This window comes from Camelus bactrianus, chromosome 13 (assembly GCF_048773025.1).
Source record: "Camelus bactrianus isolate YW-2024 breed Bactrian camel chromosome 13, ASM4877302v1, whole genome shotgun sequence".
Lineage (NCBI taxonomy): Eukaryota > Metazoa > Chordata > Mammalia > Artiodactyla > Camelidae > Camelus > Camelus bactrianus.
In genome coordinates, this window is record NC_133551.1 from 62,980,722 (window position 1) to 63,004,030 (window position 23,309).

The following is a 23,309-nucleotide window of genomic DNA, read 5'->3' on the forward strand; positions in this document are numbered from 1 at the left end:
TAAAGACAGGAAAACTGTCAGACTTGGTGACTTCTAAAGGGGGGGAGGTGGATTGTAAAGATTAATGAATGGGGATTTTAGTGAGGAAGGGAAGATGTTTAGAGGTAAAAGGGGAGAGGACTTCTAGAATCCGGGAGTCTGGGGCACACCTCTGGGACTAGGAAAGACCTGCCCAAAGCCTGAGGGCATGTCTGGAATGCATGCCCCGCCCTGGATTGCTGTGGGGGGTCCCTCCCCGCCTCTCACACACTCCACCCTCTCCCCAGCCCCGTAACTCATCATCTTCACTCAGCCCACATTTCTGTTTTTTAGCCACTCTCCCTCCTCCAACTCAAGTTCAAGCTTTCCGAGACACACAGACCTCTGTCTCCCTGACCTGGGAGCCTGTGAAGGACAGCCCAGAGCTCCTGGGTTATTACATCTACTCCCGGGAAGCAGGATCATCCGAGTGGCAAACGGTTAACAACAAACCCATCCAGGGCAACAGGTGAGTGTGCCCCATCCCTTCCTGCAGCAGGCCACCCCAAAGGAGGGGCCGCAATCTTGATGAAGCCTCCCGTTCACAATCTGGTTGGGCACTGGGCACTGTTTGAAGCTCTTTTCAAATATTAGGTCATTTAGTTTTAGCTGCAATCCTATGAGCTTAGGACTACTACTTTCATTATTGTTGTACAGATGAAGAAACTGAGGCACAGAGCAGGTAAGTGGCTTGCCTAGACTCCTTTTGCTAGTAAGTGGAGGAGCCGAGACTTAACCCAGGTGACCTCTTTGTCAGCAAGCGCTTGCTAAGGGCATGCTGTTTGCAGATAGCAGTGACTGGCTAGGTCTTGTCCCTCCAGGAGCTTAGAGACAGAGATAGGCAGGAAGTGCGGCCAGGGAGGCTGTGATTCAGGCTCCACACCCACCTCTCACTCACCCAGTGCCCCTGCACAGAGACATGCCCTCTCTGAGCCCCTCCTGCCTTTCCAGCTCCCACTCCCCTTGGAGTCTCCCTCCTCACTCGGTGGCCCTGGTCCTTGCAGGCAGAAGCCTCAAGGCTTCTGGGCTCAGGACGTCTCTCAGTGTTGAGGCTCCATGGGGTCAGGGGCTTGGGTGGTGACACTCCTCCCCTCCCTTTACATCAGACAACGAGCCAAGCTCTGAGCACATCTGTGAGGTCCCCTCACCCTGCGCCCCAAGCCCCAAGATCATCTTACCCAGAAAAAGGGACAGGACCTTGTGCCTCATGGTCACTCATAGTTTGTCGCTGTTAAAGTTCTCAAGTGGGAAAATGATCGAGTTTTGGACAAGTTAGTTCAGAGTCCAGGTTCTCCCTGGAACGACATCTCTCCCCTGACTTGCATTCAGAGGTCCTTCCCTGAGTGGGGGCCAGGGGTTGAGGAGAGCCACGTGAAGAGAGTGGCACGTCTGAAGAACGTGTCACACGTGGGGCATGGCACGCTCCTCTGGTATGTCCAAAGAACTTGTCTCGTGTGTGCATGCCATCAGTTACATGTGTCCGAGCTGAAAGGAGGCTAAACACTGCTGCCCAGGAGCGCTGCCCGGGCTGATGGCGCAAAGGGAGCTTGGCTGGGCAGTGCGGTCCCGTTCACCCCTGGACCACGAGCTCCACAGAACCTGGCTTAGAAGAGATGCTCCAAAAAGATCTGAAAGAACGAATGAATAACCCGTGGGCAGGCACTGTGCTGGGATTCGGGGCTGCGGTCCAGGTTGTGCTCCTAATTGGCCCTGTGCTGTGGGCTCAGCTCATTCCTTCTGGGGGAGCCCTTCCCTACCTCTATAATGAAGAAACTGGGCGGTTTGATCCATGAAGGCCCCTCCAACATTCTAGCATTCGGTTCAACTCATCTCTGTCAACAGGGGCTGGTCTGGGAAGTCACCCTCAGCCTCATTCTGCCCGGTGCTTCGTCCCTCCCAGAAAGGCCTGGCCCGTTACGTGTGCATGTCCCTGACACTGTGTCAGCCATCAACACTTGATTTAAGTCCTCGGGACCCCTCGGGGTCAACTGGCCCAGAGAAGCTCCCTGTAGAACAAAATTTGCTACAGGAAAATGTTGATAAGTGAAAAGGGAAAAAGAAACCCACAGTTTGGGTCTTACGAAGAAGGCGTCGGATGGGAAGGACATTTTTCTCTAAGCCAGAGTGTCCTTATTTGTCTCTGGCTGACAATTCTCTTTGGGGGGATCTTTAAAAGGACTCTGTGTTTTAGAGTCACAGCACCTGTGCAGATAGGAAGAGCCAGGTGTCGTGTTTCAAGGACAAGGTCCAAAGTCCTAGAGATGTACCAGGCTGCACAGTTCAGGAGCTGGCCACCTGGGCCTTCAATTGGTACCTTTCCCAGTGTATGCATTTTAATGATGGGTTCCAGAAGCCACATCCTTTATAACCTTAAGGACCTCATCCTCCAGGGTGCAGGCATCACTTTGGGGCCAAGGACAAGGTCTTTAGGTAAGAACTGCCCCAGAGGCCTCAAATCCTACCATACTGGTGGCCACTTACCCTACAAGGTTCTAGAAAGTTCAGAAATATCTCTGAGCTCTTTGGTCATCCCTGAAGGCTGCACATTTCTCTCCCAGGTTTACGGTTCCTGGGCTGAGGACGGGGAAGGAGTATGAGTTTTGTATCAGGTCAGTCAGCGAGGCTGGAGTGGGCGAGAGCTCGGCCATCACTGAACCCATCAGGGTCAAGCAGGCTCTGGGTAAGACTCCGGGATGGGTGTAGCCTGCAAGCTTCTGGGGGCAGTCCTGGGCTGGGCAGAGAGCCAGGGCCTTACAGACCACTTCTTGGAGAGTCTAATTCCAGAAGCCACAGGGGCAGAAGCCTCCTCAGGGAATCTGTAGTTAACCTGACCACCCCTTCCTTTGGGGAGGAAGTAACCATGGCCTGAAGCCATGGGGTGAAGCCTGACCAGCTCGGAGGCCAGGGTGGTGCCCTCCACATGGCAGAGTCAGGGTTACCAGTGGATGCCACCGGCTGTTAGACCCCCAGAGCAGGGTGGGCACCCACCGGGGGAGGCTCATTGCCACCCTCAGGCCACACTGCCCAGTCTGGCCACCACTAGGGAGCAGTGGCCCTCACCTCCTTGCCTCCCCATAGCTACACCATCTGCCCCATATGATTTCATCCTCCTGAGCTGTGGGAAAGATGATATGGTCATTGGGTGGAAACCCCCCAAGCGTCGTGGAGGCGGCAAGATCCTGGGCTACTTCCTGGACCAGCACGACTCGGAGGAGCTGGACTGGCATGCAGTCAACCAGCAGCCTGTCCCCACCAAGTTTTGCAAGGTAAGGCTAGCATGTGGCCACCAGCCTGGTGTCCTGACTTGCATGGCAGGGAGACCAGAGATCGGGGTTGGAGGTCCTGAGGCTCAGAGAACTTCAGTTTCCTTGCCTCTGATAATCCAGCTAATTGTCACTTGAGGACCAATTTTGTTCACAGCCCCCATAGACTGGGCACTGCTGGGCATCTCGCCCCCTGCCCCCCCCAGCCTCAGCCTTCACAGTCTGTTTCTGCTCTTCAAGGTCAGTAACCTTCATGAGGGCCACTTCTATGAGTTCCGTGCCCGGGCAGTAAACTGGGCAGGTGTTGGCGAGCTGTCGGCGCCCAGCGGCCTGTTTGAGTGTGAAGAGTGGACGATGCCCCAGCCAGGTGAGAGGCCGGGAGCCGCCAAATTCCAGCACCTGCCCTGGCCTTCCCTCCCTCCCCAGATCTAACCTATGAGATGAACACAACCGAGCTCTCTGTGCGTTCAGGCTTGCTTTGTTGGTCCCGAACCCCAGACCCCTGGCCCCGTCCACCGACTGACCCTGTAATCCCTGACACAGACAGTCTTAACCTGGCCAAATCAAGAGCCCCGATCTTGATCACTGAACTGGCCCTGAACCCCCATCCAAATTACCCTCTAGCTCAACACGCCATCTGAGCTTTGATTCTCACCACAGACTTCATCCCAAACCCCAAAGGCATACAAACTTGTCCCAGTTGGCCCAGGACTTTCCCAGTATTACCACTGAAAGTCCCATGTCCCAGTCCTGGACACACAGGGTGGACTGGTTGCCCACACACCACTCCCACAGATGGCCCCATTAGCTTTCTCCCCACGAGGCCCTCACCTCCCCCTTGGGAAGGAGGGGCCACAGACTTCCATCATTCCGTTCCACTCAGTTCTGTTTTCTGCACAAAACCTTTACCTGAATGGCAGATCATTACTGTGTGTGATGCTTTAGGCAAAACCACTTACAAACAACTGATATCTATTGGGTACTTACTGTGTATTGACACCTTCTATAAATTATGTCATTAATGCTCACAACAGCACTCTTTTATAAACTCTATTATTATCCCCATTTTACACGTAGGCTAAGTAACTTGCCCAGAGTCTCCATAGCCTGAAAGGGCGGAGCAGGGACATGAACCCTGGTGACCCAACTCTGGAGGTCACACCCTTAGCCTCGACATTAAACACTGAAATGGCAAAGAGATTAGAAGGATTAATGCTGCCTGGGATGGGGTGGGGAGGATTAAGAATGTTTCCGAGAGGAACTGACACTGAGCACACTCTGAAGAGTTAACTGTTTCAGACCTAGCTTTGTCATGAGGCCAAGGCCGGCCAGGTCCCCACCAGAGCAGGCACTTCCAGGCCTGGCTGGGACTGAAAGATTGACAAGCTTGCTGACCTCGCACCCAGCTCACTGCCTGACCGTCTGGCTGGCCATCTGGCTGTCCGGCTGCTTGCCCAGCTGCCCATCTTCCCACAGGCCCCCCATATGACGTGCAGGTGTTTGAGGTCCGGGCCACCTCCCTGATGCTGAAGTGGGAGCCCCCACTCTACAAAGGAGCTGGACCCATCACCGGCTATCGCATCAGTTTCCAGGAGGAAGGCTCTGAGCAGTGGAAGCCAGTCACTCCAGACCCCATCTCTGGCACCCACCTGAGGGTGAGTCCCTGCCCCTTCATCCTCTAACCCTAAGCCTTTCCTGCCACAGGAGATGGCAAGACTATAGAACATCAAAACTGGGAATGACCCTCAGGGATCACTGTCCTCACTGAATGGCAGGAGAGGACCAGAGAGGGAGAGTGGCTTAGCCAGGGTCACACAGCAACTGGGTAGTAGGTACATGGAGCAGATTAAGACCACTAACCAGCCAGACCTACTATCAAAGGAAAGGCACACTGGAAACTGGAACCCAGGAGAGCAACGTGCTCCAAGCCTGTCCCCCCTCAGGGCAGCTTAGCCCTTCTAGGGGTCCACAATGTGCAGTTCCCTGGACTCCTCGGCTAGGGTTGCAGAAAGGGTGGGTCTTTGCCGTCCTCAATGTTCACCCTTGCCCTGCCTTTCCCCCAGATTTCTGACTTGCAGCCGGGGAAGACTTACATATTCCAGGTACAGGCTGTGAATTCAGCTGGTCCAGGGCAGCCGTCCATGCCCACTGACCCTGTACTCCTGGAGGACAAGCCAGGTAGGGGCGGGCAGAGGATGCCAGGCACCCCTGTGGGCCGTGCCATCGAGGGCAAAGGTGGGTGGGCTCGGAAGGGGATACGGAGAAGCATATGGATCTGCAGCAGAAGGACAGGACCTGCGGCCTCCTCTCCGCCCCCACCCCACACTCCTTCCCTCCCGCCTGTTTCTCGCCCACCTCCCACTCTCGTCGACTGCTGTGGGATCCCGAGATATGAACATATCATTTCCATCTATTTGAGGGATCTCCCATCTTTTATATGCCACAGGCACAAACTCATACAGCTCTTCATGGATATTTAAAATAATATCCAGCTTCGTTTCAGACACCTCACATGGCTTTGCCTGTCTTGCAGTCACCACTCCCAGGGTCACCTCCTACCACACATGCCTGATGCTGGGCTAGGTCCTTACACTGCCTGGCCCTCCCAACCAGCCCCCGAGGGCGCCGTCATTGTCCCCACTTTAGAACTGACTTCACTGTAGCTCAGAGAAGTTAAGTGACCAGGTCACACAACTAGTATATGACAGAATCACTCAGCCCTCCTCTCTATAAAGCCTGTTCTTCTTTCCATTCTTCTAACTGTTCATTCATTCAGCAAGTATTTGGTGACGCCCACACTGCACTGGGGACACGGCAGTGAGGAGAAAGCTAGGTCCCTGCTCTAGTCTGGGGGTGGGGGGGCAGGACGAATGAACAGTAAACAAGTAAATGGTGAAGAAGACAGTGGCAAGTGCTGTAAACAAAATCAAACAGGGTGATGGGCTGGGGTGGGCATTCCTTTAGCCAGAGCGGTTAAGGAGGGCCTCTCTGAGGAGGTGACTTTTGAGCTAAGAAGGACCCAGATCATGCCAGGCCTTTGGAGGCCACAGCAAAGAGTGTGGGGTTTATTATTTCACTCAGGTGCAATGGGCAGCCACTGCAGGGTTAGAGCAGGGGAGGGGCCTGACTTGGTTTATTATTTCTAAATGTCCGGTGCCCTGTGTTGGATTCCACCCACAGATGCCCGGGAGATCAAGGTCGGTGTGGATGATGAGGGCTTTATCTACATGGCTTTCGAAGCCCCTGAGGCCCCCGACTCCGCAGAGTTTCAGTGGTCCAAGGACTACAAGGGCCCACCGGACCCACAGAGGGTCAAGGTCGAGGATGAACCTAACAAGTAAGTGGGGATGGCGGGGCAGCCCCACTAACCCACGGGTCCCAGATGTTGTCGGATGAGTCTGCAGAAGCTCGTGGGTGAGACCCCCCAGCAGGACCCCCAGATAATGAGCTTGTGAGGGCTGCTTGGTCTCTCACAAGGGATGCTGACTGCCACGTCGGGGGGAAGTGAGGGAGAGCGTATTTGAGCAGCTGAAATGCTGGCATTCTTTTGGAGAAGGAACGCGTGTGACCCAATATGGGTGCCTCTGAAGGGACACTTGGGACATGGTTTCCAGCCTGCATGCCAGCGACTTGCTCTTGCAAGTTCTCTGGGCTCAGCTTCCCCATCAGTGAAAGAGGGGTTAGGGTGTCAAGGACCCCCAGGTCCCACTCCTCGGCCCCAGCAGCTCTGGCCTCAGCCCTGTCCAGCAGGAGACACAACTGATCACCTGAACCCTGGAGGGAGAGGCAGGCAGTATGAAGATTGTTCCAGAAAGCCCAGATAACGGGGGCCATTGACGGTGGCAGGCCAAGCTCGCCCTGGGTGGGGGACTCCAGGAGGCAGCCACCTCTGCTTGGCCGGGGCCTGGGGCAGGGGTGTAGGGCCTCTGAAAACGATGGAGACTCCCCAGCTCCCAGGCCTCCAGGCACAAGGACCCTCTGCTTCCCTGTCTCTGCCAGGTCCAAGATCATCCTGAACGATCCCGGCCTCGAGGATCTGGGCACCTACTCGGTGGTGGTCACCGATGCTGATGAAGACATCTCAGCCAGCCACACACTGACTGAGGAAGGTGATGCCCCCATTCCACTGCCGCCTCCCCAGAGAGACAGACCCAGACCAAGAGTCCCAAACACAAATACCCCAGAGGCCAGCAGAAGCAACAAAAATAAGTAAAGCAGAGATTTCCAGGGAAGTAGGTCCTTATCCACCCATTCAGTCAATGAATACATCTGCCATATGCCAGAGACTGTCCTAGGCACTGGGGCCTGATTACACCTGTGAGCTCAACAGGCAGACATCCTCACACAGGCAGAATGGAGTTCACACTCTTCTCATCTCTCTCTCTCCTTCTTTTTATCTACTTCTGAGAAAAGCAAAGGTACCAGTGAATTATTTCACTTACTTCCGTAGTTTAAGAAGAACAACAGTGTAAGTGTAAATTGCCAATGGCAGTTGGTCTGAGGAATGAGGGTGGCAATAGGGAGCAGTGGGGACTGTGGCAAACCAGACAAGGGATGCAGGTCTAAATGGTCATCCGTGTTTGATGATTTAAACTGAAGTGGAATCGGTGCTGACGACCAGCCCTCTGCCATCCCCCTAGCAGCTAAGGGACAGCGCATTGTCCTCCCTGCTGATTGCACATGAAGCCCTTTGATTTCATTAAGAAGCAGTAGCCAGATAAGTCCAGATTCCAATTTTAGTTCCACAGTTTCAAGTCATGACACCTCTCTGGGCCTCAGCCTCCTCATCTGTAAAGGGGGGATTATAATCCCTGCTGCCCCAAGTGTAAGGGTGTTGTTATGCGGACACACTGAGATGCGTCTGTGCAAACTAAAGCCATTCACAAAAGTAATGGGCTTTGTTTTTTGTTTTTGGACTGGATGTTTGCCCTGAGTCCAGATTTATCCTACTAAGCACTCTGGAGCTTACCAGGGAAAATGAGATACGGGCCCTGCCCTGCCAGTTCATCCACACAGCACACATTTATTGGGCACTTGCTGTGTGCCAGACACTCAGGTCTGCTCAGCTGAGCAGGAGAGACCAACCTAACACATGGAAGCAGTTAGCCATGAGACAGCACCTGCAGGCCTGCCCTAGACACGCAAAGACTGAAGTGCTCAGTGCGGGGACCAGACCCTCAGATCCTAGGACAGCACGTTACAGCGGGATAACGAGGAGGCTTAGGAACAAGGGGCCCAACATGCTCAGGAGGTGGACAGCAATGCTCACCCCATAGCATCGTGTGAGGACTGCTGAGAGGGTCCAGAGCCTGCACACAGTAGGTGCTTCTCTGGGGAGGGGCACTCAATCTAGGCCTGGAAGGACAGGGAGAATAAGCAATCTCAGGGTGGCCTGTGGTAGCCCCCTCACCCCCCACCCAGTGCCCCAGAGCCAAGGCCCCCAGTGCTCGTCATCCACCCTTCAGTAGCCAAGTGGCCCCAAGCTGAGGGGGAGCCTCTCGGGACTTTCCCCAGCATGGACGCTGGGGTGGCTCCCACAGACCCCGCTGGCCCAGGTATCTCAGTCTCTCTGCTTTCTTCCTTGCTCTTCCCTGTTCCAGAGCTGAACAAGCTGAAGAAGTTGAGTCATGAGATCAGAAACCCAGGTAAGCATTCCAAGCTGCCAGCTGTAGGCAATTCAGCCAGGCCCACTGGGGTGTCCTGAGCAGAGCTGAGTTGGCCAAGAGCCAGGAACTAGCCTAGGGGCAGAGGATGGGGGCGTCGGGGAGGGTCAGAGATCCAGGGAGTCCACCATCCCTGCAGGGAAACGAGCAGCCAGCAGGGAGCACCTGGGGTGCGAGGGAGGACAGAGTGGATGGTTCCTTCTTGGAGTTTGGATCCTCAAAACCCCTGCTTCCCTCCATTGACGAGGAGTAGCGTGCTGTCCCCAGGGCAGGGGCACAAACTGGGGTGCATACTGGAATCACCCCAGGAGCTTTTCAAAATCCCCATGCCCAGGCGACACCCCAGATAAACCAGAACCACTGGGACTGGAGCCAGACACGGGTGTTTTGTTTTGTTTGTTTTGTTTGTTTATTTTACTGGAGGCACTGGGGACTGAACCCAGGACCACGTGCATGCTGAGCACGTGCTCTACCCTTAGCTGTCCCCTCCCCCAAGACACTGGTGTTTAAAAGGCCTCAGGGAGCCAGTGCTCAGTGCCCCACCAGGGGCGAGAAGTACAGCCTCAAAGCCATGGGACAAGGAAACGCTTCCCTGAGATGAATTCAACTTGGGGTGACTGAATGCAGAAAGCCATCCCCAGGCCTTCACCCCAGCACCCCAGCAGTGTCCCCTTCAGACTCTGGAGCACTGCACGTCAAATGTCCACGGTGTGGTCAAGGCGAGGCTGATCGGGAAGGGAGGAGGGTGCCCTGCCCACCCATTCCTTTCCTCTGTCTCCCAGTGATCAAGCTGATCTCCGGCTGGAACGTTGACATCCTCGAGCGAGGAGAAGTGCGGCTTTGGCTGGAAGTAGAAAAGTTGTCTCCGGCTGCTGAGCTGCATCTCATCTTCAACGAGAAGGAAATCTTCAGCTCACCGGTAACTGGGGGCTCAGAATTCCTAAGTGAGGTTCCCAGCCCAGGAGGTGGCCTCATGGACAGTGGTCTCCACTGGCCACCACCTCCCCCTAGTGGACGTTTCAGTAATTGCCACCTGCTTTGGCTGTCACGGTGATGGTTTAGGGGTGGGGACACCTGGATTCTAGTACCTGGGGGGCAGGTGGTAGGGCCATTAGACACTCATCAATGCAAGGGACACTCCCACAGAGAATTTCCCATGCCCCCACAATTTTTGAATGTTCTTCCAGACATTCTTAAGATGAAAAAACTTACATTCATGCTTATAATTATGCAATCCTAGACCGTAACTGAGATGTAAACACAAGGAATTTTTTTGTATTTTTTGCAGTTTTGATATACACTGAATAGAGTTTTTATTCTATTAGCCACATTACCTATGAACTTTCATTCATTTTCCTGTTCTTGTACAGAATAGTCTTGATATTTTTGCGTTTCTTACTTCTCTTAAATTCAAACCAATTCATTATAAATCAGTGCGGCATGCGTGGGGTTGTGTCAGAGCATCTGCATATTGAAAATCACTACTTTCATTTCCTCTTCCTATTACAGTTGGGGTATTACACTGCTTTTTTAAAAATCATGTGTACAGATAAATTATATTAGTCGAACCATAGGAGTTGCCCACATTCAACTATTTTTACTTACAAACATGGCAATTTAAATCTCATGAAAGCTTCAGTCTTCTTTTTCTGTTATTTGTGAGTCTAATCTCCAGAGGGCCGAGTGGCCATCACTAAATGTGTGTTATAAAGAGGAGAGCTGTTCAGACAGAGGACAAACTGCTCAGAGCTAGATGTCAGAAGGCTCATGTCCATCCTCTGTGGGTTGTGTGCCATTGGGCAGGTCTCTTCATCTCTTCATGACTCAGTTTCTGCATCTGTACAATGGGGTTGGAGAAGCAATTGAGGATCAGGAGAAGCAATTGAGAAAATAGACTTGAAATCTCTGCATAGAGCTTACGTGTGACCTTGGCTTATGGTAGAAGAAGTGTTACACAGCCTGGGCTCTTAGTATACATTGGGACTATCAGATGCCCCTATAGAAAAAGAAAAACAAAACTAGGCAATTCTCTCAAATCATACATACAAATAAATCCAGAAGGCGTAAGGGCCTAAATGTGGAAAATAAAATGTTTGAAAACTGCTAGAATATGACAAAATGTTAATGAGTGTTAATTCTGAGTAGTAGGTACTTAGGCTTTTTTATATTATCTTTTATAGTTTTATGGGATATTTTTCCCTATTAAATTGCAAAAGAGATAGAAAATAACCTAAAAATGTGGTGCAGGAAGAGTTGCGGGATTATTAGTAATTGCAGTTGATTCAAGCACGGAAGACTTCTTCTCGTGCCTGCGTGGACCCAGGGTGTTCTTAGGGGCTGGGTTTGGGGAGAGTCCAGTCTATACACAGGACAGGGCTACCCGGGGCCCCCCTCCCCAGTCTCTGAAGGCTTCTAACTCAGCATGTATCACCCCCAAGTCTGACAACACCCCTATTTGCGCCCCACAACACAAATTCCCTGGGATTGGAAAAGGTCAGGAAAGAGTCTCTGTGTTTGTTCTCCCCAGAACCGCAAAATCAATTTTGTCCCAGAGAAGGGCCTGGTAGAAGTTATCATCGAGAACTTGTCTGAAGATGACAAAGGGTCATACACTGCTCAGCTCCGAGATGGAAAAGCCAAGAACCAGATCACCCTGGCCTTGGTGGATGACGGTCAGCCGTGCCCCCGCCCCATGCACCGGGCCTCAGCTCTCAGCCCGGGGGTGTTTGCCCATCCTGAAGCCCCCCTCTGGACCTGCACCCCTCTTGGCTCACACCAGTTCCCCACTTTGTGTTCACAGAGTTCGACAAACTTCTGAGGAAGGCAGATGCTAAGAGAAGAGACTGGAAGAGAAAACAGGGTAAGAGCTGCTGGGATGAAGTTCAGAAGCCTCGGCCACCAGGCCAGCGTGCAGTGCTGGGCAACTTCTGGGCTGTGGGTTAATAGATTCCTCCACCCAGCTGGGCCCCTGAGGGAGGGCCACTGCCATTCGATCCAAGGCTTTCCCCGTGCCAGAACGAAACAGCATTTGCCCAACCCCGAGAGTGAGCGTCAGCTTAAATTTTACACCCTAGGTGCTTCCCTTGCCTCACCCCAGTATCCTCCCTGATGGGGACAGAATCTGAAGGGTCCTTGGTCTTTAGGTGCCCCTCCCCAGCTGCCTTCCTTCGTCTTGCCACCAGATGGCGCCCCAGCCGAACCTGGCGCTCTGACCGGTGGGCGTGTTTATTTTGCACTCCCAGGTCCGTATTTCGAGGAGCCTTTGCAGTGGAAGGTCACGGAGGACTGCCAAGTGCTGCTGACATGCAAGGCAAATCCCTCCCCCCGCCTCCAGCCCTGCCCCCAGGCCCAGTGGAGCCAGATCTGTGGATGTCCCCAAACCTGGTGGCTGTCCTTGCCCCACTCCTCTAAATCCCATACCCTACGCTTGGCTGATCCCACAGCGGGGTGGGTGGGGAGGAGTTTAACCAGGGATTCTGCTTATAATTGGAAAACAAAGCCTTCCCTTGCGGGGCTCAGGGAGCGGAGTTGGTGTGAGCTGGGTCAGCCCTGAGCTGGATCTCCCAGCTGCTCTGGGAGGGGCTCTAGGGGCCAGGGGTCTCTGTGATATTGGGGTCTCTATATGTCGAGGGGGATTCCCTGTTTCTGTTAGTAGCCCTGCCAGACACTGTGCTCAGCACTTCAGAGCATTCTACTCATCTGCCTCACAGCACTTGTGAGATGGGCATTATGGTCCCCACTTTACAAATGAGAAAGCAAGTGGGGACCAGTAGCTCAAGACCACATGGTAAAAGGTAGAGCCAAGAACCTGGGTTTTAACCAAAGCTGGCGCTCCTTCTCAGCACCCTGCAGCCTTTTAGATAGCTGGAGGACGATGTAGGGGAGGGTGCACTCCTAGACGCATGTCTGTAGCAAACTCAAAGCACCTACTCTGCACTAGACACTGCCAGCACTGGGCACACAAGGATGAAAAAGTGGTCTCCTTAGGCCTCTAGGATCCCACAGTCCAAAGCAAGATCATGAGAGAACATCGTGCCTCCCACTGTGGTGGAGATGTGCAGGAAATTGATTACTCCTGATAAGGAGGCACTCTGGGGTGCATGGAGGAAGACTTCCTAGAGGAGGTGACACACGTATCTACAAGGAAAAATAGGATAGGAAAGGGATCAAGAAGCAGAGGGAATACCATTAGCAAAAGTCCAGAGTCCGGAAGCCATCAGGGGAGACATATGGTGAGGAAGGAGTTGGCTGAGATTTAGCACGAGAGTGTGTGTGCAGGGAAAGAAGTCATGTTTGTAAAAAAAAGTTCTGATGAACTGAGTCTTCACTTAAAAGAGAAAGCCTGATGGAGACTCCTCACTCCCCACCTTCCTCAGGCGACCAATACCAAGAAAGAAACCCGCTTCCAGTGGTTCTTCCAGAAGAAAGAGATCCCAAACGGTCAGTATGACCCGCAGACGGGAACAGGGCTTCTCCGCATCGAAGAGGTAAGTGCAGCTCTGACTTCAGGGCAGCGCCAGGGGCACTGGGCAGGGAGTCAGGACCAGGGTGAGGCAAGTGAGGCACGCATCTCGTGCACAAGATTTAAAGGGGGCACTAAATAGCTCAATAATTAAGATAAATAATATTTTATGCAGTATTTTTAAAAATCCAAGTTAATGTCAAAAAAGACCATGGGGAAAACAACATCAAATTTTTAAATAAATTTGGTATTGTTTTGGTGTTGTCTCAGACTGGGGACAGGACGGTTGTCTCCAGGAGAGGCAGGTCTGGGCAGAGCAAAGTGGGCCTGGAGCTCACTTCTCCCACCCACGTCCTTCCCGTGGCCCTCGGAGGAGTGGGACCTGGTTAAGATAGAAACGCAAGGCTTATTCTTAAATAGGCAGTGTTTTTCTGCCCTGTTGCTGATTTCTGTAGCTTCACTGTGTGACAGAGACAAAAGCAGTTTGCTGACTAGGAAGGAAATAATGATTTCAGGATCTTCTCCCAAATCCCAGCCAAGATGATGCCAAGTTGGCCTTTGTCATCACAGTACAAACTCCTCGCACAGGGTTTGGCATCAACTAGGTGCTTAGTAGCTACTGAGTCTTGCCATAATCATCCCGCCTGCTGGTGTGGAACTTTCTGGCTTCCCAAGAGTTATCTCCCTTGATCCTCACAGCAATTGTAGCACGTAGCCAGGGCAAGGATTATGCCACCATTTTACAGATGAGTAAACTGAGGCTCAAAGGGTTTAAACACCAAAATACAAGTTTAAAGAGTGGGGCCACAGTCTCTCCAATCACCCTCCCCAGAGTCTGGCTGGGACTTTGGAGCCTTCACTGAGGGAGCGGGGAGTGGATGTAGGAGAGGACTGTTGGGGTTCAGCTCTTTGATCCCCGTGTTCAGAGATGCTTCTACCTTGACTCTTGCCTCAAAGCAGGTTATGTAGAGATGGTCAGGGTGAGAGGAGCTCTTTGAGGGAACAGGGAAGCAGATATCTCTCCCCAGGCCCTGAAGGAGACACCGTGTAACAAGAGGGCACTGCTGACCTCTGACCTTGCTTTCAAAGTATAATCCAAGTACTTGCTTTGTTGACTCAGGCTTCATGTGGGGTTGACAAGCATGTGCCGGTAAGGACTTTGTCCTGAGCAAAAGAGAGCACACTTCCTTCTGAGAGATGCAGAGGGGTCCCTCCATCCAGGGCACTGGGGAGCAGGGCAGCTCTGCTGGAGGGTGCATCCTGCTCAGCCCAGCTCTGCAAGGGGGGCTCACTCTGCTCTGCTCAGAGCAGCTGCCTGAGAATCCACGTGCTGAGTGTCTATTTCTGCCCTCAGTTCCCCACCCCCACACACCCCCAGGCCCAGACAAGCCCTGAGCTTAGGGCTGTGGAGCTGGAAGGAGCCTTAGCAATCACCCATTGCAGGAGGGTAAACTGAGGCCCAAGGAGGAGAAGCGGGTTGCCTGAGGTCACACACAGAGTCAGGGGCAGGCCTGGCACCAGGCCTCGTGGTTTGCTGACCAGCGCTCCTTCTAGGATCCATGCCAACACCACCGTCTCTCATCCTCCTTTCCAGCTGTCCAAAGAGGACAGGGGAATTTACAGAGCAGAGGTTTCCGACAACCGAGGGGAGGACGACACCATCCTGGACCTCACAGGCGAAGGTAGGAGCCGGAGACGTTAGATATGGGCCAGCAGGGCCTCAGGGGGTTCCCACTGCACCGGGAGATGTGCCATGACCTGTGCGGGAAATTTTATGGGATCCCCATGTCACTTGGGGCAACAGAGGCACAAGGGGGTTAAGTGACCTGCTCATGGCTGCACAGCTGGTCAGTGGCCGGGAACTGGTCTGTGTGACACTGACACCCGTGTTCACTGCAATATCCCACAGTGACTCCAGGCTTCACAACCTGGAGCCTGAGTTCTCTGCTCTGCCCCACAGTGGACCCCAGGCTCCTCACCAGGCTTGTTGGCTTAGCCTGCAAGAAAACTGTCAAGTCGGCCACTTGTCCCCCATCCATGTTGCCCATTGTTCCCCCCACCGAGCCCTGTCAGTCACGGAGTGCCCCGGATCCCCTTTGCCCCCAAGCCTGTGCCCCGAGTGCTGCTCAGAAGCTCCACCAGCCTTTTCCAAGGCCGTCCCCACCCTGATGCCTCCCCAGGGGAGCCCTCCATCAACTGACCATTCTCTGTCTCCCTCCAGCCCTGGACGACATCTTCACTGAGCTGGGCAAGATTGGCGGTAAGCAAGCCCCCTCTTTGCCCAGCCCTGTCCTGACGCCACAGAGCCCCCAGGGGACCTCCAGCCAGCCTTGGCTGCCAGGGGTGGGTTTACTTTCCACCTCAAAGACTGGGGGAGACGTTCATACTCCTCACCACACTGCATCCCCCCACCATGCCCCAGAGCAGGGGCGAGCTGACTGCCCCTCACATGTGCTGTCCCAAGGGCCTCAGGGAAGACTCACCCTTCTCCTCTGCCTCCCCAGCCCTCTCTGCGACCCCACTGAAAATCCAGGGGACTGAGGAGGGGATCCGGATCTTCAGCAGGGTCAAGTACTACAACGGGAAGTACATGAAGACCACCTGGTTCCACAAGTAGGTTGGCCTGGCCCTGGAGCCCTAGCCAGGCTGGAGGGGCCCAGCGTCCAGTCCCAAGGGCTTGGCAGAGAACAGACCTGCTGTCCACAGATGGAGTCAGGGACAGGGAACAGCTGTCAGAGGCACAGCAAGGAGGCTCCCAGGGAAGGTGGGAACCCTGTGCTGAGATCACTTTTCCAGAATATCCATGGCCACAGAAGGACCACTGTCTCACAGCAGCATCTGGGAACTAGGGGAGGGAAGGATGCAGGGACCAGGGAAAACCAGGTCATGTGGGTCATGGTGCCCTTGGGGTCTTTGCAGCCTTAGGAAACTCAGGCAGCCAGGCTGAGGGGAGAGGTTCGGGCAGAGGAACCTGTGGGGCCAGGGCTTGAAGGCAGGATCGGGTGTCAGAGACTCAGCCAGGAGCTAAATGACCCCAGAGAGTTTGAGAGCAAAATTTCCTAGTGCTTCTTTTGTTTGTTTGTTTGTGGGGGTTTTTTTTGGGGGGGGGTAATTAGTTTTATTTATTTATTTGTTTGTTTTCTAATGGAGGCACTGGGAATTGAACCCAAGACCTCGTGCATGCTAAGCACCTGCTCTACCACTGAGCTATACCCTCACCACCTCCCAAAGCTTCTTATTTGCACACCTCAGCCTTGTGAAGCAGACATTACTGTACTCACTCTGTGGAGAAGGCCAGAGTGACTTAGTCAGATTTGTCATATGGGTGAGACCAAGGCCAATCTGAATTTCAGAACAACGAGGCTCCTTCTCTAGAATTTCTGAGCCCCATGACTAAGCCCAGTTGTCACTTCTGCAACACAACGCTGAGGACATGGGCCAGGTGTCTCCAGGAATGAAATTTAAGTAAAGAAGGAAAGGAATTTATGTAGTTTCTAAGAGCTAAGGGAGAGTGATTGTGGGAATAAATCCTGAGAGGTTTGTTTTTTTTTTTAATTAAGTTATAGTCAGTTTACAAGGTGTCAATTTCTAGTACTGGGAGGTTTTAAGATGAGGAAAAGGATGAAGTCAGGCAGTGACTCCCATGGGTGGGGGGTGGGAAGGTGGTCACTGACCCTGAAGCACCATTTCCTCAGAGTCCCAGCCTGCAGAACATGTCACAAATACAGGCTCCACACTGGCACAAGGCTTGATGAATGAATGCATGATAAATGGATGAGTACATGGACGTTTCTCAAACATCTCATGGAAGGTCACTTGCTTTCAGCCCACATATCTGGAAATAAAACCCCAGAAGAAGAGTTTGGGGCAGTGGTGCCTGCAAGATGGGCAGACAGCCAACCTGTCCTGGGCTGAGCCACGTTAACCATTTCTTTGCCCTCACATGTAGAGAGAAACGCCTGGAGAGTGGTGATCGGGTGAGGGCTGGCACCACCCTGGATGAGATCTGGCTTCACATCCTGGACCCCAAAGACTCAGACAAGGGCAAATACACCCTAGAGATAGCAGCTGGGAAGGAAGTCCGGCAGCTCTCAACTGATCTCTCAGGGCAAGGTGAGCTTTCTGCCCGTCTGCCCTCAGTGAAACCTATATAGAAAACCCCATGGTCTTTTACAGGGACTCCCATCTCCCCACCCAGTCCTGGCACTGCCCCAGGAGAATGCTAGAATGGAGAGAGTGGAGGAACAGTCAGCGCTGAGTCCCCGTACCTGCGGGGGTGGGGGTGGGGGGTGCAGATGCCCTGATGCTCCTTTTCCCCTTTTCCTTCTCACAGCTTTTGAGGACGCCATGGCCGAGCACCAGAGACTGAAGTAAGTTCCCTCTGCATTTCTCAGTGTGAAGCAAGCCCCTTGGGTACACGAGCACAGGACCCCTTCCTGGGAGGCCAGCCAGCCCCACCATTTCCCTGTCACCCCCTCACCTTCGCCCGGGCAGGACTGTCCTTTAACAGATGGAACCCCAAGCCTTTTTCCCATTTCTGTTTTTCAGAGCCCTGGCCATCATCGAGAAGAGTAAGTCCAGCCATATTTCTGTTGTTTCCATTTCTGAGTTTGGGGCAGCTTCCAAGGAATTCATGCCTCCTGGCAGGTGGCTGGAGTCCTGGTTCCCGGTGGGGTCTGTGTGGCTCTGGGCTATCACAGAGATGCCTGGAGCCCTGGGTGGTGGCAGCACGAAGATTAGGAGTCCCGGGATACCTGAGACCATGGGTGTGGATGCGCCCAGCGTGGGCCTGGTGCTGGGTAGGCACGTGGGCGACGTCAGTAAGACCCCAAAGGCAGGGGACAGACAGAACCCAGGCTGGGCTGGACTTTCTGAGTGTCTCTGGGAGGGGACGACTTTAAGCTAAAGCTAGTTCTGGCTGTCAGGGCACTGGAACCTCATCTAACGCAGGGCACAGCTTCTGAGCTGCCTGGGGGTACCGCCAAGTCCACGCGCTGGATTTCACCGGGTCTCCCCCAGCCCGTTCTAAACCACGCAGTTCTAGGAGGCTGGCTTTCTGGTCTCACGGACCCAGCGGCTCAGTGTAGGACTTTCCATGCGGGAAGGACTCCTGGCAGCAGAGCAAGCAGCCCAGGACAACCTGACAACGGGGAAGGAAACTGACACACTGTGAGAAACAGACCTGGAACCCCGCTAGCTTAGGGCCTTTTGTGGGAGAGGAAATTCGCCCTATATGGCGTCCTGTCCCTGAATGTCCTTCCTTGGCAGGAAGTGCAGGCCTCGGCGTCTGTAACTGAGATCTAGAAGGGGGCTTTCAGGATCTAAGTGCATTAGGACCCCTCGCAGGGGGCGTGGCCACCATGGGGGGAGCTCAGCCCAGAGACCGCCCTTGTCATTACACCACCAGCTAAACACTTGCCACTCGCCCCTCATCCTGGAATGCCCTGGACAGAATGCCCCCTCCAGGACCCTAACAGAGCAGGTCTGAACTCACCGTATCTGGTTGGTGGGACTCGTGGAATTGAAAGTCAAGGGAAACGGATCGTAGCACTCCACTGTGAAGGGCCTTGTATACATTTCTGCCCACAACAGCATCCATCTCTGGGTCTTCCCCACCTTGAGACCCGTTTCAGGGTCCTGTTCCCCTACATCTGTTGCACAGCCAACACCCCCTTCCGGCTTTTTGCGTGTCCCTGATCCATGGTCTAGAGTCCTTTCCCAAACCTTGATTGTGACATACAGAAAGTATATAGACTTCCTACTTAGTGACTTGCAACCACATTCTCTTGCTGCCCAACCGCCATGGCCACCAGGTCCCCCTTGGCCAGAGTCAGGTCCCAAAAGCTTGCTCCCTTAGCTGGTTTGTCACACCTATTATGAGCCTTTTGCAAGTTTAAGGCTCAGAGGATCATATTTACCTTCTTTCCCAGTTCCCAAGGGGAGGGCACCTCACTGTCACCTCTAGTTATCACCAATCATGACAATAAACTCAAGTCAATGACAGAAACACGTTATGTTCCCTATCCTGTGTTTATGAAGGCAAGGAAATACGTAATACAAGTTTAAAGATTTCCACGCAAAATGACAAAAATAGGAAAAAGAAGCATTGCTTAAAAATAAACCTCAACTCTGTGGAACCGGCTTGTGGGAAGCAGCTGGTGGGAAAAACCTTCATCACTAAGGGTCTCATTTTTCCCTTCCAGATCGTGCCAAAGTGGTGAGGGGCCTGCCAGACGTGGCCACGATCATGGAAGATAAGGTACTGACAGTCCTCAGCCTACAGCCAGCAGTCCCACGTGGGTTCCCTCCTTTGTCCCTCAAAGAGCACCAAACAATGAAGCACTGTGGATTCCGGAGCCAAAGGGGCTGGATCCACCCGAGTCTGGCCAAGTGACCACACCTCATTGGTCACGTGCAGTATGAAAGAAGGACACTGAGCCTGGGGTCAGGCCCCCGGGGGTGCTCTCCCAGCTCTACTCCATCTCTCTGGGCGGTTCTGGGTGTCATGGACTTCTGTTTGTGAACTTCAGTTTCCACAGGAGTTTGACTATATGATCCCTAGAAGCCCCTTCAGTACTGCAATTATGCAAGTCTAATATTCCAGAAAATGATAGCTCACATTTCTATGTTGTTTACTTTGTGCTAGGCACTATTCCATTCTTTAAGCGTCAAGGCAACCACATGAAATTGTGTGTTATCACAAGAGGCCCTTTAAGCTGAGGAAACTGAGGCCCAGAGAGGTTAAGGGACTTCCCTAAGGTCACACAGCTTAAAGGAGCAGAGCTGAGATTCACACCCAGGCAGCCCAGCTCCAGGCTCTGAGTATTTGATCACTACACTAGAGTGCTCTGCATTGAGCTTGTTCCAGAATTTTCAAACTCAGTTCATAAATCTTTATGTTAAAGCAATATAGCCTTATTTGCATGGTAAAATTATAATGAAATGTACAACTGAAAGCAATAAATGACAAAGTTCAGGCTGTTCTGGGGCAGGTGATTGCTAGAGTAATAATGGTCTGAAATTCTAATTAGTGAGTAGTCAGAAAAGTTGAGGATGGAGGATGTGGGGATAAAGAAAAACATCTCCCTTTAGTGTTATTACTTTATGGGTTACAATAAAACACACATGATGAATTTATCACAAGGCACAACTAATCCTGGGGGCTCCCTGGGAGAGTGGAGGTGAGTGCCAATGGGGATTACAAGGAGGTAAGACTGAACGTTCCCTTCCTGTCCCTTCAAACAGACCCTGTGCCTGACCTGCGTCATCTCAGGAGATCCTATACCCGAAGTCTCTTGGCTGAAGAATGACCAGCCTGTCACCTTCCTTGACCGCTACCACATGGAGGTGAAGGGGACAGAGGTCACCATCACCATCGAGAGGGTCACCAGTGAGGACAGCGGGCGCTACGGCGTCTTTGTCAAGAACAAATATGGCTCCGAGACGGGCCAGGTCACCATCAGCGTGTTCAAGCACGGGGAGGAGGTCAAGGTGCTGGAGATGTGACGGACGGGTTCAGGCACAGCCCGAGGTCTGGTCTGCATGGACCAGTAGGGCCAACCAGTGGGTCATAGACTGGCACAGGCCCTGGGTTGAGTCAGGGGGAAGGGAACAGGGTGGAACCTGGGACATGGGAGTGGGGTGGAGTCGACCGGGGAGGAGGTCAAGGTGCTGGAGATGTGACGGACGGGTTCAGGCACAGCCCGAGGTCTGGTCTGCATGGACCAGTAGGGCCAACCAGTGGGTCATAGACTGGCACAGGCCCTGGGTTGAGTCAGGGGGAAGGGAACAGGGTGGAACCTGGGACATGGGAGTGGGGTGGAGTCGACACACTGAAGTGGAGAAGTAAAGACCTTGCTGGGGTCCTGAGAAGCCTCCGGAAGAGCGGGGTCAGCCCTGGACTTGGAATGGGCGACCTACGTGCAAAACTGTTTCAACTCTAAACTCTGTGAGCCTTGTCTTTCTCATCCATCAAATGGGAATTCTTACTCCTAGGGAGTGTTCATGAAAACCCTTTAAAGCCATGCACCAGTGGTTCTCGACAAGAGGAAATTTTTATCTCCCAGGGAACATTTGGCAAAGTCCAAATTTTTGGTTGTTAGGGCTAGGGGTGTCCACTGGCATCTAGTGGGTAGAGGCTAAGGATGCTGCTAAACACCACAGCCCCCTCATCGACAGGATCATCCAACCCCAAATGGCCGCAGCACCAAGGTTGATGAGCCCTGCCAGAAACTGACGCATCACAGCATCCCTCCTTAGGATACTATATTTTCCATCTGCTGAAGTTCAACAAACATGCATGTGAAGTCCAGCATGTGCCAAGTGGAGGATGGCCTTGGGAGCACAGAGATACATAACAGGCAGGCTCCGCCCTCAAGGAGGCCTCAGTGCAGTAGGAGAGTCGGACCTGGGTGCAAATGATTCCAGGCCAAGTCAGATGACAAGGATCATAAAACAGGTCCAAATAAACTTCCACTAGTGGTCAGAGGCAGGAGACAGGTGTTCTTCCCAACTAGGGACGTTGGGCCTTAAAACATCTTCATGGAACTAGTAGAATCGGTGTTGGACCCTGAAAAATGAGTCCGATTTGGTGATGGTCACAGGAGGAGGAGATTTCAAGGGCAGGGAATGTGAGAGCAAATATGAGGAGGCTGGGTAACGTGCCTAGGCAGCCTTGGGTACCAGGCTGGAGAGTTGGATGAGTTCAGGTCCGCTTCCTGCTCAGGGCCTCTGCCAGCATGACAGACACTGGTTGGCATTACTTGATGGACCTCAATACAGAGCTGGGTGTTTCGCCACCCTCCAGTTTCCTTTTTTTTTTTAAATAATATTTGGAGGGGGTGGGGTTTATAAAGTGATAGATGTTTGTGGTACAATTTTGGAAAACCCTGAAAATTATGAAGGAGAAAATAAAAATCATCTCTACGCCCAACACCAGAACATAACACCCACCTCTGGTTTCTGAAATGGTTTCCGAATTTAAAGATAAAATGAATCACTGCTCCATCCACCACCTACACATGCATCAAGGCGTGATGGGTAATTTATATCCCCAGTAGCTCCTGTTCCAGGCTGCAGGTGCAGTCAGGCCACATGTTCAATGAGGGAGACTTGGGGTTGCTGGGAGGCTAGGGGACCTGACCATGCCCTGGCTGACAAGAAGTATGGGGAATTGGGCAGGTCTTGAAAGCAAATACACCCAGACTTGAAGCCATGCACTCACTATGTGATCTTGGACATTTTTTCTTCTTTCTCTGGGCCTTGATTTCCCATCTATAAAACAAGAAAGCTGAAAGATCTTTTTTTTCTTTTACTATATTTTTTATTAAAGTATAGTCAAATGTACAATATTATATAAGTTCAAGGTTTATAATATAGTGATTCACAATTTTTGAAGTTTATGCTCCATTTATAGTCATAAACTATTGGCTATATTCCCTGTGTTGTACAATATATTGTTGCAGAAAAGTGTGTTACAGCTCAGTGTTACAGCTCAGTTGTGACAGCAACCTAGATCTGGGCGAGAGACCAAGCAGCACTCGGAGAGTTGGAGAACTCAGGTTTATTACGCCAGCACCAGCGGGCCCAGAAGAGTTAACACTCCAAGCTCTGGACCCGGTCTGTAGGTTTACACAGGCTTTTATAGGCTGCCAGTTTACAATACGCAACATCTTATGCAAATAAGGTATAATAATAGTTGACTAATTAGGAACAAGCTTTGTAGAAATGGCCCAATCAGGAGTGATAGAAATAACCAATCAGGAGGGAGAGAAGTAACCAATCAGGAGTGAGCTCCATGCAAATGAAGCACTACAAATGGACCAATCAGGAGTTATCTCAGGGAACCAATAGAATTTTAGGGGTAAGTTCCACTTTCCTAGAAGTAAGCCGTTTCAGAAGCAC

General features: G+C 52.5%; 1 protein-coding gene across 1 annotated transcript in view; it reads left to right on the top strand.

Annotated features, from left to right (window-relative positions):
* Positions 1–22,351, top strand: part of MYOM3 (myomesin 3) — a 44,523-nt gene extending 22,172 nt beyond the window's left edge. The window contains exons 16-37 of the mRNA XM_010957348.3: positions 313–487; positions 2,577–2,698; positions 3,097–3,284; positions 3,522–3,648; positions 4,758–4,936; positions 5,345–5,459; positions 6,462–6,618; positions 7,281–7,390; positions 8,882–8,926; positions 9,727–9,863; positions 11,472–11,616; positions 11,745–11,804; positions 12,187–12,254; positions 13,321–13,431; positions 15,001–15,088; positions 15,628–15,666; positions 15,911–16,019; positions 17,356–17,519; positions 17,740–17,776; positions 17,955–17,977; positions 19,610–19,665; positions 20,652–22,351. Coding sequence (XP_010955650.1) covers positions 313–487; positions 2,577–2,698; positions 3,097–3,284; positions 3,522–3,648; positions 4,758–4,936; positions 5,345–5,459; positions 6,462–6,618; positions 7,281–7,390; positions 8,882–8,926; positions 9,727–9,863; positions 11,472–11,616; positions 11,745–11,804; positions 12,187–12,254; positions 13,321–13,431; positions 15,001–15,088; positions 15,628–15,666; positions 15,911–16,019; positions 17,356–17,519; positions 17,740–17,776; positions 17,955–17,977; positions 19,610–19,665; positions 20,652–20,912 — 2,516 coding nt within the window. The 3' untranslated portion in view covers positions 20,913–22,351. The remainder of the gene's footprint in view (positions 1–312; positions 488–2,576; positions 2,699–3,096; positions 3,285–3,521; positions 3,649–4,757; positions 4,937–5,344; positions 5,460–6,461; positions 6,619–7,280; positions 7,391–8,881; positions 8,927–9,726; positions 9,864–11,471; positions 11,617–11,744; positions 11,805–12,186; positions 12,255–13,320; positions 13,432–15,000; positions 15,089–15,627; positions 15,667–15,910; positions 16,020–17,355; positions 17,520–17,739; positions 17,777–17,954; positions 17,978–19,609; positions 19,666–20,651) is intronic.
* The last annotated feature ends 958 nt before the right edge of the window (positions 22,352–23,309 follow it).